The following is a 12522-nucleotide window of genomic DNA, read 5'->3' on the forward strand; positions in this document are numbered from 1 at the left end:
TGGGCCAGTTGGTCTGACATGTTGGAGAGGAGGAATAACCGCGAACTTGGCAGGACTGAAAAACAAAAGAGGACAGGATACCGCTCGTCCTGTCGTCTTCTCGTTCTTCAGTCCTGTCAAGTTCGCGGTTATTCCTCCTCTCCGTATTTTGATCGGTGACCCCCAAGCTTCTTCGAACCTTACTTGCGTGCTTATACGTGCTGGTGTGCGCGCGTTTTTTAAAAAGGGAGGAATGCCTGGCGGCACTCAGGCTGAAGGACGTTGCCGCTAGTGGCGCTCGGATTGAAGGACAATGAAATTCGCCGGCTCCACTCCTGAAGGACGTTCTCCCAGGCTCTCGGTTCCATTTGTTGTCACCGACACCGTGTGCATATTTTCAAACCTTGCTAAAGTTAGCTTGGACACTCTGTATACCTCTATTTGAATGAATGACTGTGCGGAAACTTTTCAAAACTAAGATTTTGCTCCGTTTTTAAAGCGTACCCCAGCCAAGACTTCTTCAGTTGTCACACTGAAATTTTCTGAGTAGTTACTGAAAAAAAACGGGCTGCCATATGCTGTGCCCTTTCTGGTTATTAGTCGTTGCCAAAGAACCCCACGCTTTGCTCCGATATTCAAGTACAGACCTCGCAGAACTGTAGTATAAAATGTCTTTGTTTCAGCAGGAAACCGCCTCGTGTTGCTGCGAATGAACACTAAAGCTGTGCAGGCTTTGGCTGCAGTAAAATGAATATGTCGATTCCAAGTGACATTGGCTCTAATGTAAACGCCGAGATATTTGTGCGCAGTAAAAGATTCCGAGTTCGTTCGATTAACATTGCAGGCATATTCATGCCATATCTTCTTTCTAGTAAAGCACATGTGCACTGTTTTGTTTGGTTAATCTGCATGCCCCACGCACCACAGCATGTGGCTGACGGTGCTGCTGTTTCTCTTTCTTTTATTTATCCGCATGTATGTGCAATGTTATATGTAGTAACACCCCCTCCCCAAACTGTAATGCCATATGGCGCTGTGGGTGAAAGATAAATAAAATAAAAAACCCTGTTACTGATTGGCCTGTAGAACACACAGTCGTCCGCATATAGTCGTATGAAAGCAAATACCGCCCCAAATATCGTTTATATCGGTTAGACAGTTGCTTTTCACCGCACTCCTGCGTGCTTCCTTCTCTCGTGTGCCCGCTTTTGCTGCTGGTTTTATTATGTTAGGAGAATGGAAGTTCAGTGTTGATGGTTTAGGCACCAGCGTGGTTAATTAATACGACTCACCCAATGCCCCTTCAGATTCTTGGGGCTCTGATAGTAACCAGAGAAAGGGCGAAGAAACCCGCCTGTTAGCCGAACTGCCCTTTATTTTCGTTGTACGGGTAATCATGACCGAGCCACCCGAATTGTGGCTCGCGTGCTCAACGTGGACCCGACGGAATGCTTGGCTCCGCACCCCCGCTCGCTGGCAGTGCTTCTTTGGAGATGATCTTATCCCGGGATGAAAGGCGGCCGCACGGGGATGTGCGTATCGCACATGCATCGGAACCCCCGGCAGTATCCTGTGCTCCCCGGGTACAGGCGCATGCAGCGCCGTTGGCACATGAAGATCATTCCCTGCGCGCAGCCGAAGTCCCGACCTGCGACAATATCGTCAACACGCGCTCAGGAATGTTGTTGAACTGAAGCACGCTAACCATATCCTGTGGCATATCCTACAAGCACGCAGTGTTACTGGGGCGCCGCCTGCTCAGCTGATTTCTCAACGTGGCAATAACACAACTCTGGCCGAATCTATCATGAAGGTTTTAATGTATTCTTCAGCAGCAGACACAACCTAAGTGCGTTAACAGTTGGACAAATTGTAGGACACTGAATGTCGCTGCGGCAGCAGTGACATTCCCATACTCATAACCATAATACCCATGACGCAACCTTAAAGGCAGTAGCGTGCTTTAACCATTCCTCTCGGCTCTTACTATTACTATCACTCATTTGCAAGGTTCTATGAGATTTCTTGATCTCAGATTTAATTTCAATAGTGGGAAGGTCAGCTGCCCTCATGAACCCATAGGCGACGAAGCCACTACCTTTCCAATCGGCACATTCGTAACTAGTGAAAAGAGCAATTGAAAGCTCAGTCAAATGCACTGAAAAGGTAATTTATTCACGCAGTTTAATCCAGCTTTCGTCACCAGGTTGAGCGCCTTACTGGAGCTGGGTACCCCACGCACTTGCTTGTGTCTGTTGAGGAACGGTTGTGAGCTTTTGTGAAAAAGTCTCCCGTGCGGCAGCCGAAATGTCATTTAAATGCTCATTTTTGGTCTGTATTCTGCCTTCTTCTTAACGGTTGAATAAGAACCTAAAACTCAAGCGTGTCCCTGCCGAGCAAAGTCACGAGAGCAGGAGGATGAAAGACAAAGAAACAGTTGAGGCGCTGCCGCTATGCACTCTGGCCAATCCCCCGCCGTGGGCTTGTGCCATTCAGCCTGAGGACATCATCATCACCTTAAGGGCACAAAACATCCCACCGCTTAATAAAGATTGGTCGCAAAGCAGGAGTTAAAGTCGTGCTTACTGCCCGGGGAAAACTGAAAGGCCTCTGCCGACGTGTCAACGCAGGTGACTCGTTACAACACCAAAGGTGCAGAGCAAACCAGAACAGTCGCTTTGTGGAATGCGCAGAAAGCGTCTAAATTCCATACCACTGAAATGTGGGAAAAAGTACGTAGGACAAACGGGCAGATGCACCAATAAGAGGCTGAAAGATGAAAGAAGTGACGTCGACAAGTGTGCAGGCTTTTAGGAATTCACTTCAGAGATTGCCCATCCAAAACTTGCGCCGCTGAATCCAAAAGATATAAAGTGCTGAAAACATACTGGGAACAGCTGGTTCGTGAGATTATCGAGCCAGCAGAGACAGTCAGACTACGAGAACACTCACGTCAGTCAGCACAAGATCCCTAGTGCTAACAAAAATCTTCTTGACTTGATATCCGTGTAATCATTTTCATGACTGCGCAAAGTGCTTGTGCTGGGTGTGCAATTCACGTGTCTGTAGCATATGGGGCGGCTTTAGGCAAGAGTATATTGTCACGTACCATTGTAGTGTCCGTTCGTTCGCTCAAGGCCTCAGGAAAAGAGTGTTATCACTTTTGTTTGCGAGAACCGACTGCACAAATCTCGATTGATAGCAGCCATGAAGGACTGTACCTACGTGTTTCTAGATTACTGTAGATGATATTGACCTGTTATCTCGAAGTTTCCTTGTTGACTTTAAATTGAGCGATGCAACGAGTGCCGGGCAATTGTAGTTCTACGACTGACGAGCACGTTTGTTGGTTATGTTTGTTGCTTACGAACGCTGAGAAACGCCTCTCGGTGGCGTCAACTTTCCGCCTTCCAATGACAGAGCGCAGCTATATTGTGTAATCCACAGTCCTAGCCGCATGTTTTTTTGCCGCCCGCGTCGCAACTCCACCGCGCACGTTTGCACGCAGGCTAAATACGGCCTGTGGCTCTTTCGTTTGGGCGGGCAAAACCGAGCTTGTGTCACGGTTCTTCATTCGCCTTCCGCCGTACATGAGTGCGTTCAGTGTACCCTGCATCCTCACCATGTGTAACGTGCTCGCTTTGCGAGGAGTGCGCGATGTCGTGCGCAACCCAGACTATCCCGGGACAACACTCCTCGCATACTTCCTGGGTACAGCGCGTAACGTTTTTTTTTTTCACAACACGTGGTTGGCGGTACAGCCGAGCAGCCGCCGGCATTTTTTGTTAACGTCTGTCGCACACTGGCGCCGTTGACTGCCAGCGTGCCCGATGTGCACGTTGATGAAACCCCGCCCTCCAGGATGTGTGAGGCACTAACGGTGGCTCAGCTGACCCTCGACAACTCCAGAAAACGAGACGGGCGCGCTGGCGCCAACTGACCTCAGCTGCACTTCCTGCAGACATCAGGGACTTCGGCTGGTTGCGAGGCTGGCAGGTCCTGCCTACAAGAGACCGCCTTGCGGCGTGGGGCGTGGCGCCCTCCGCCCGATGCCCGCAATGCGATCTCTTAGAAACATTACGGCCCGCAATGTTAGACTGTAGTGGCGCGCACCTTTTGGATACTAGTGTCACGCATGTTCGTAACTCGCCTGGAAGCGCGCACTAGTTCGCCCGAAGTGTTTGCCAATATGCTCTTGTGTGTCGGCATGTTCGTTTTGTGGCGGCAGCGTGGAGTGGCATCCCTGAATGTACGTCCGCAAAGAGCGATGTTTCCAATGTTGCAGCGACTCCGCACGCGCCTCTTTGAGCAAGCATGCGTGGACGCACTGTCAAAGAGCGAGGCTGAGTCTTTGCGCAAATGCTCGACATACTTCATCGTCCTGCGCGACGGTCGAGTGTCGGCCTCATTACTGCCTTACTGACGTGCTCAGTGCTGCGTCACTGCGGATGTGATTGAATGATCAGAGCATTGAGTTCACCTGTTTTGTTTTGTATTTTTTTGTTAACACAAAACAAAATAAACTTCTTTTTCCACGCCGCCGCCGAGTGATTCAGTTCTTTTGCGGGCGGAAGTCAGCCCAAATAAAGAGCTTCGTTTGCAACCCTGTTGCTGTCTTCCTGACCGCTGGACTGGCGTCACTGCAACGTGATAATATTAAGTAGTGTGTTTCTGAAAATAAATGCTAACAGTCAGCGCTCTTTGCGCTACCTTCATGTCTTCTACGCTGCTACTTGTGGATGAAAAACAACAAGCCCAACGTGCTGTTCTGACCTTGCACACGCAACGCCTTATGAATTCCAGCCTACTGGGAAGTCCGCTAACATTAACTTAATTCTTTAGAAAGGATACGTCAAGGACTTGAAAAATTACAGACCGGTGATCTTAGTGTCCGTTGACCAGAAGGTATTTACTAAGGTAACTGCAAATAGAATCGAGGGCAACCTTAGGCTCCAATTAAACACATGATCAGGCAGGATTTCGTAAATGATATTCGACAGTATACCACAATGAAAAATGTAATGAACCCCAATACTAGAAAGTATTAGATGGGAAGAAACCTCCACAGTCATGCTGGCGGTGCGGAATCTGTGTGTAGTGAAGCCTTATGAGAAAATACTGGAAGATATCTATAACGGCTGCCCATTTATCATAGTCCTGAAAAAAGTCGTTAATAAAATTTCAATAAAGAAGGGTGTCAGGCAGGGAGACACAAACTCGCCAATGTTATTTGCCGCCTTCTTGCAGGATTGTATTAAGTGGCCTATATTGGGAACAGGAGATGCACGGTAAAGCGTGATCAATGGGTTAGAGAGGCAGAGCAGAACAATGGGTCTAAAAGTAACGTGAACAAAACTAAGGTTACATTGCACAGTTTCAGAAGGTCAAATGTTTAGGGGAATCCCCCAAGGTGGAGTAGATTTGTAATAAGGGAGTAATTACTCATTGGCATCCACCCAAGCGCAGCCATACGGCTACAAAGGAAAGCTATACAGCTTTCTCAGAAACTTCGTAGTTAAAGAAAAATTCGTCCTGGTTCGGGCCAGGACGAATTTTTCTTTAGGGGAATCCCCCAAGGTGGAGTAGATTTGTAATAAGGGAGTAATTACTCATTGGCATCCACCCAAGCGCAGCCATACGGCTACAAAGGAAAGCTATACAGCTTTCTCAGAAACTTCGTAGTTAAAGAAAAATTCGTCCTGGTCCGGGCCAGGACGAATTTTTCTTTAACTACGAAGTTTCTGAGAAAGCTGTATAGCTTTCCTTTGTAGCCGTATGGCTGCGCTTGGGTGGATGCCAATGAGTAATTACTCCCTTATTAGTTTCAGAAGGGAACAGCAGTTTACGATTGGCAGCCAGGTGCTGTAAGTGGCAAGGGAATATGTCTACTTATGTTAGGTAGTGACAACAGCTCCGAATCACGAGAGCGCAATACTAGAAGAATAAGAATAGTGCGGGCCGGCGTACCTCAGGGAAGCATGCGACAATATTTACTTTTTTAATATATATAAATTATCTATTGGATGAAATATCTAAAACATTATCAAAAAAATTGCTCGCAGAAGACTGTGATTTTTTAAGAATTTTTTTTTACAATATCATCAAGCCAGCAGCAGTATCGGCAACATGTTCAGCGACCACTTTGATTTGGTCTGCAGGGTTTGGCGGATTTTCCTAGCGGACCAATTCCACTTTATGGCTCGCGTGCTGGGCAGAACCTACGAACCCATGCATCACGGGAATCAAGGGTGCCGCTGGTGCATCAACGGTAATCGACGTGGATGCCTTCAGAGAGCCCTCCAGAGAAACTGTGTCTCTTGCCAGGTGCCCGCTGAATGCGATGCTTTGCGTCCCGCAACTGACAGTGCAACGCTCCATATTGACAACTGTGACTTCGCACCACGTGGCCCGCTATAAGCACCTTTAAAAGCCTGAGCAACACCGACTCCCATCAGCGGGCAGCCCAGCAACCTTGCTCGACACGTTAATAAAAACGTTTCTACGAACTGTACCTGTAAAGATGATCCGTTTTTTTTTCTGGACTGATGCCCTGCCCACAGTGTGTCAAGTATTTTGGGCCCACAATCCTTTATTGCCTAGCCCCCTGAAGCTGAGGCCCTTTCTATCCCTCTGGCAGTGGGCGATGGCAACCACAGAAAAATAACGTGGACCATCATCTCGGACTCAAAGGAAGCATGCAGAAATTTCACACGCGGCCAAGGTAACCAGCTAGCCGTTAAATTTCTGGCAGGCCACCCTCCGAGTAACGACAGCTGCACACAGTAATTTGGGACCCTGCACATGGGGCTTAGCAGGGAGTTAGAAGGCACACCGGATTGCTCACCGGCACACCGTCCGAGCTAGCTCGCCCATTCTCATACCCTTCAGCTGAGTCTTCTAGGAGAGGCTGGAATTTCTATGAGAAAGTAGGGGAATATACCCCTCAACACACAGAGCTTTAAGGAGTCCTTCGCCTGGAGACGATTCCAAACGAACACCTTTCCAAACATACATATATATTCAAAAATTTATCCGGACACGTTTAGAGATTGTTGTTCCTGGTGCAACCAAACACCCAAACAAAAAGTTTATATCATCTCACGTGAGAATTCCCTGCAGTAAGGTCCATAGATCCCATGCGCAAAGCAAATCGGGAGCAGTTGGAGGCGCAGTACTCGAGCTCCGACTTGAGTGCTCAGCGTAAGCTGGCCACCCGAGTGCAGCTCGGGCCACAGGGGCCCTGAACTGAGGACCCTTCTCTGACGCCTGAAGCATCGTCCTCTTATAGAAACAAAGTTTTTGGTCTCTCTCGAGAGATATTGAGAAAAACCTAGGACCTACGGAAAAGAAGTTGCTCTCGGAACTTCCTGACGGCCAAAACTAATTCCAAGGAACTACTGAAGCGATAATTGACACTCAAAATGAAATTAAAGAGCCTATCTCGACACTTAACGATATAGTGCATGGTACTGAGCACAAGTTCTTCAGTCTAGATTCACTGACGAGACGAGTGGGCGGAATCGAGGAAACAATAAGGGAGTTTGACACTCAGTTATCCTTTATCATCAAAAAGGCGGATGACTGAAATCAGGAGCCGTCTCAAAAATCTAGTTTTTTTTATTGTTTGCAAAATTGAAAAGACGAAACGCATGAAGAACAGGAGCGAAAGATAAAAAAGACATATTAATAACGACGACAGTTATAACGCCTACAGGTATAGCTGGAATTTATATTCTTGGCCGTAAATCTAATGACAAATCTAGACAGGTTAATGTAAAATTTCTTCACTATCACGCAAACACCTCCCTTTCACAGGCAGCCCACAAATTCAGTCTTGACATTATCTATGTCGGAAGACTTCTGGAAACGCGTGCTAGAAGTGCATAAACATTTCGGAAACTGCCCTGTGGAAGGTAAAGCAAATTGCGCTAAGGTTAAGTTGGTCTTTGTGGGAGTGAGTCGAGATTGCCTTGTATTCCTGGGATGCGCATAAAAGAGAGATCAGATAGAACCAAAAGAAAGACAACTGGGAGACATGGCATTATACTTCATCTTTGAAAACCTTGGTCGTCAACTGCAGAAGTAAAATCAATAAGGCAACCGAGGTTGATTGAGGGACTCCTTTTTTTTAACAATTTTGACATAGCTGTCCGAACATGGCTGTCCGAACATGGCCTACCCGAACATGGCTCCAGCATGGATTTTTTAAGCGAAAGCTTCAATACGGGACCTCTTGCTTCTATAGCCAGCGGCCTATTTTTGACCTTCAGCTGTGTGAGAGGTCAAACCATGAAAAAGAGAAAAATAAATTGAATCAATATCCATGACTGGGAGTCTAACCGACCACAGCGCGAACAGATCTTTAAGGGCTGCTCAGCGAAACCACTATAGGCTATCGTCGCCGCCAACCCGTGTCGTGTTAAGCTGCACCACAATCTCGCGCTGTGCATTGGATAGCGCCGTATTCATCAACTTCCATTTGCTCCTTCCCGCGGTTACTAATGTTTCAAAATCAGGAACGAACCTAATTTGCGTAAGATGCGAGTTCGAGGTGAAACCATGAAAAAGAGAAAAAAAACTAAATTAATATTGTTAAGTGGCGGCCAGCCGAAGAATGAGGCGCGATGAACGATGAACAAGAGATGATTTAATGGCCAATGGCCTAGCGCGATTGCTTTGTCCCGCGCCACTGCGAGTATCGTCTTCTTCGTCACATTACCCGGGCCCACCGAGTCATCGCCCCGATCGTAAATAGAAGAAGACATCGACGAAGGAACGCCTGATACGGTGGTGGGGTTCTAGGGCAGAACAAAATAGGCACGGTGGTGAAGGGCTGGCCGCCACGATGAGAGATATGATCAAATGAGGCCCGGTCCACGAAGTATCCGGGCGGCAGGTTGCCAGGAGCCGACGGCCGAGGCCCTTGGACGCACAGATCGGCATGGGTAGGGGGACAAAAACGTTGAGGGGGACAGTGTATTTACTTGTCAGGGGCGTCTCCGGTCGGTGGGGTCATAGGTTCTGGTCGCGGCAGTGTCGTCAGTTCGTCGTGTCTTGTGGACGAAACAGGGGACGGGGCTGCGATGAGCGGCGATGCCTGCTCAGATCTGGCGGGCTGGGGCACAGCCGGGCGGTGCAGACCAGGTACACATGGCCGATGACCGCGGCAGGCGCAGGACGCAGAAGCTCCGGGACCAGGATGGCGATTATATCCAGCACTTCACACCAACGATGTTTAGTGGCGCGAAGTCTAGGCAGGCAGAAGGACGTCCGGAGCACAGGGCACAGATCGCAGCGATCACCGAACGGATTGCGCGCATACACCGGACACTTCCTCCACGTCGACTTTACGGAGATTATCCGTTGCAATAATCATGACTGGGAGTCGAACCCACACGGATGCGTTAACAGATCCCCTTTATGGGCCGCTCAGCGAGATAGCCTTTCTGTACATAACCATGTCCATTAAATACCAGGCAAAAAATTTGGCAGAGGCTTAGCTTGGTTAAGCCCGGTAAGTTGCAAAAGCAATAGCCCTGGCTGCGCCTGGTTTGAGCTTTTGACGCCGCGGGCGACAAACCAAATGTTACCACATTCGTTAGAAGGAACACTGCGGCCATTGAGCATGACACGGGCATACGCCACATAGAGCACGTCCTCGTCGAACTTATTCCGGCCAAAAAGACCCAACGCAGTCTTTTCGTTCTGAATATTTATAGCATCCAAGTCAAAAGAAAGTTAAATTCGACTCCCTCTTCAGAAAAGTGATGCGTATCGGCAGCAAGCACGCACTGGTTATTCTAGGTGACTTCAATGCCCACCACCCTGCGTGGGGCTACCCGCGGCCCTGTACAAAGGGGAGAGAGCTATGGCTAGACATACAGCAAATGGGCTTCACCCTGCTCACGGATCCTCTCACCCCCACAAGAATGGGTAACAGCGTGTGCGCTGACACGCCCCCAGACCGCACCCTGGTGAAGAATGAGGGTACAGCTAATTGGTCCAACTCCTTGCTAAACCTAAGCCGTGACCATTACATTCTTGTCAAGGAAACTGACGTTGGCCCTGCCAAGCGCCCAACGCGCTCCCCGCATATTATCGAATGGGACGCTTTCCGCGACGCTCGTAACCAGGACGGGAGAGAGGCAGAAATCACAAACATAGAACAATGGGCGGAGGAACTCCGCAGGGATGCTAAGAATGCGACTAAAACGCTCGACGACAACGCGGAACTTGAAGTACTAGACAGCCGCCTTCTTCATATGTGGGAGGCCAAAGCTAGTATGGAAAAGCGATTAAAGAGACAAAAGTAGAATCGCAGTCTCAGAAGACGCCTAGCGCGCCACAACAAAGAGATTTAGGCATATGCACTTAGACTCTGCGATCAGAACTGGGAAACAGTGTGTGACCAGCTTGAGGGCAATATCGGCCTCGCCAAAACATGGAACCTCCTTCGGCACCTCCTCGATCCAGAAGGTAGTAAATTAACACAGCGACAAAATTTACAGAAATTAGGTTATAAATTTGAAGGTTCGGAGCAGAAACTCGTCGATGCAATTCGTTGTCAATATATAGGCTCCGCCACCAAAACTTCCTTACCGCGCTATGGGGGTAAATCCAACAGCGAACTAGACGCCCCTATTCACGAATTCGAGGTTCGACCAGAAATACTAAAACTTAAAACCAAATTAGCCCCCGGACCCTATAGTGTAACCAACCAAATGCTTAGAAACCTAGATGATAAATCTATAACAGCGCTGACCAATTTCATGCAAGAATGCTGGGAGAAGGGTGAGATTCCCAAACAGGGGAATCCGCTAAGGTAATTTTCATACCTAAGCAAGGGAAACCGCTCAATCTAGAAAATCTAAGGCCTATATCCCTCACATCTTGCGTTGGAAAACTGATGGAACATGTCATACAAACGCGACTAAATAATTTCATGGAAGACAACGACTTATACCCCCTTTCAATGACGGGTTTTAGATCGCATTTGTCCACACAAGATGTCATGATACAGCTCAAACATGACATATTAGACACTAAGTCGCTCGATGCGAAAGTCATAGTGGGACTTGACCTCACTAAAGCTTCCGATAATGTAAAACACGAGGCGATACTAGAAAACCTGGCTCTTTTAAACGGGGAGCGCATATACAACTACATTGGCAATTTCCTTTCGGGCAGGATAGCGCGCATCCACTTTGGTGAAAGTCAGTCTCAAGACATACACTTGGACAGCATAGGCACCCCTCAGGGTTCGGTACTTTCCCCTCTTCTCTTCAATGTGGCCATGATACGGCTCCCGAAAAGACTGGAGGGGATAGATGGCTTGAATTTCTGCATGTATGCGGACGACATCACCGTGTGGATGACCCGTGGACACGATGCGCACATCGAAAGTACGCTACAGAAGGCCATAAATGAGGTAGAAAACTATGTCAGCCGTAGGGGCTTGCAATGCTCGCCGCAGAAGTCTGAACTTCTTTTTTATCAACCTTTGCATCCAAGACAAACTAGAACCATCCCTAATATCAAATTACAAACTCAAGGGGCGGCGATTCCTCATGTTGAAAAAATCAGAATTTTAGGAATGATTATACAAAGCAACGGGTATAACGGTGATGCAATAACTAAGATGGAAAACTGCGCGCAACAAACGATGCGACTCATACAGCGGATTGCCAACAGGAGACACGGTATGAAAGAGCAGAATCTCCTACGGCTGGTACAGGCGTTCGTAGTTAGCCGTATCTCGTATGCTGCCCCCTTCCTTGATCTTAAAGTTTCAGAAAAGGAAAAGATAAATGGAATTATCAGGCGGTGCACGAAACAAGCTCTAGGATTGCCCATCCGTGCATCCACTCACCGCCTCCTAGAGCTGGGCATGCAGAATACCCTGGAAGAAATTACGGAAGCATTGAGAACGTCCCAAATCGAACGCTTAGCCGGGACCACAACCGGCAGGGCCATTCTAGAAAAACTCAATCTGAGCCAAAGTTGACGTGCTCGGAGAAATTCGGGACAATATAGTTGTACCCCCATTACCCAGAAATATGCATCCTATTCATCACTCAGTGCACCGGGCCAAACGGGCAGAGGCGCTAGAGAAACGCTTCCGCTCCTACAAAGACGATAACGTGGTCTACGTGGATGCCGCTGAGTATGGTAAGAACACGATGACCGTCGCAGTCGTCCATAATAAACAACTCCTCAAAATAAGCGCCTCCATACTCTCGGGTAACCCAGAGACTGCAGAGGAAGCTGCCTTAGCACTGGCTTGTGTAGGCACAAAAGCGAGGTACATTTTCAGTGACTCCAAAGTTGCCATTCTAAATTTCCGCAGGGGCCGGGTCTCCCCTCTAACGAATACAATTCTAAGCCGTCATGTAATAGACAGGAAAATTACATTAGTCTGGACACCAGCACATGCATCCCTGCCTGGTAATGAGACGGCCCACGAGTTCGCCCGAGGCTTTTCCTTCCGGGCGGACCCGAGCGAGGTGGTCTTTACAGACAGGGATCGCATGCTGACCTACAGAG

The 12522-nt window shown here is 48.3% G+C and overlaps 1 protein-coding gene across 2 annotated transcripts in view; it reads right to left on the reverse strand.

The window, feature by feature from the left end:
- Positions 1-1336: 1336 nt before the first annotated feature.
- LOC149345365 (longicornsin-like) overlaps positions 1337-12522 on the reverse strand; it is a 172789-nt gene continuing 161603 nt past the window's right edge. For both annotated transcript variants that reach the window (XM_089542748.1, XM_089542747.1), the window contains one exon: positions 1337-1627. In XM_089542748.1, the coding sequence (XP_089398874.1) occupies positions 1479-1627 (149 nt within the window). In that variant the 3' untranslated portion in view covers positions 1337-1478. The remainder of the gene's footprint in view (positions 1628-12522) is intronic.

Source organism: Amblyomma mixtum, chromosome 5 (genome assembly GCF_055824585.1).
Source record: "Amblyomma mixtum isolate Tamu chromosome 5, ASM5582458v1, whole genome shotgun sequence".
Classification (NCBI taxonomy): Eukaryota; Metazoa; Arthropoda; class Arachnida; order Ixodida; family Ixodidae; genus Amblyomma; species Amblyomma mixtum.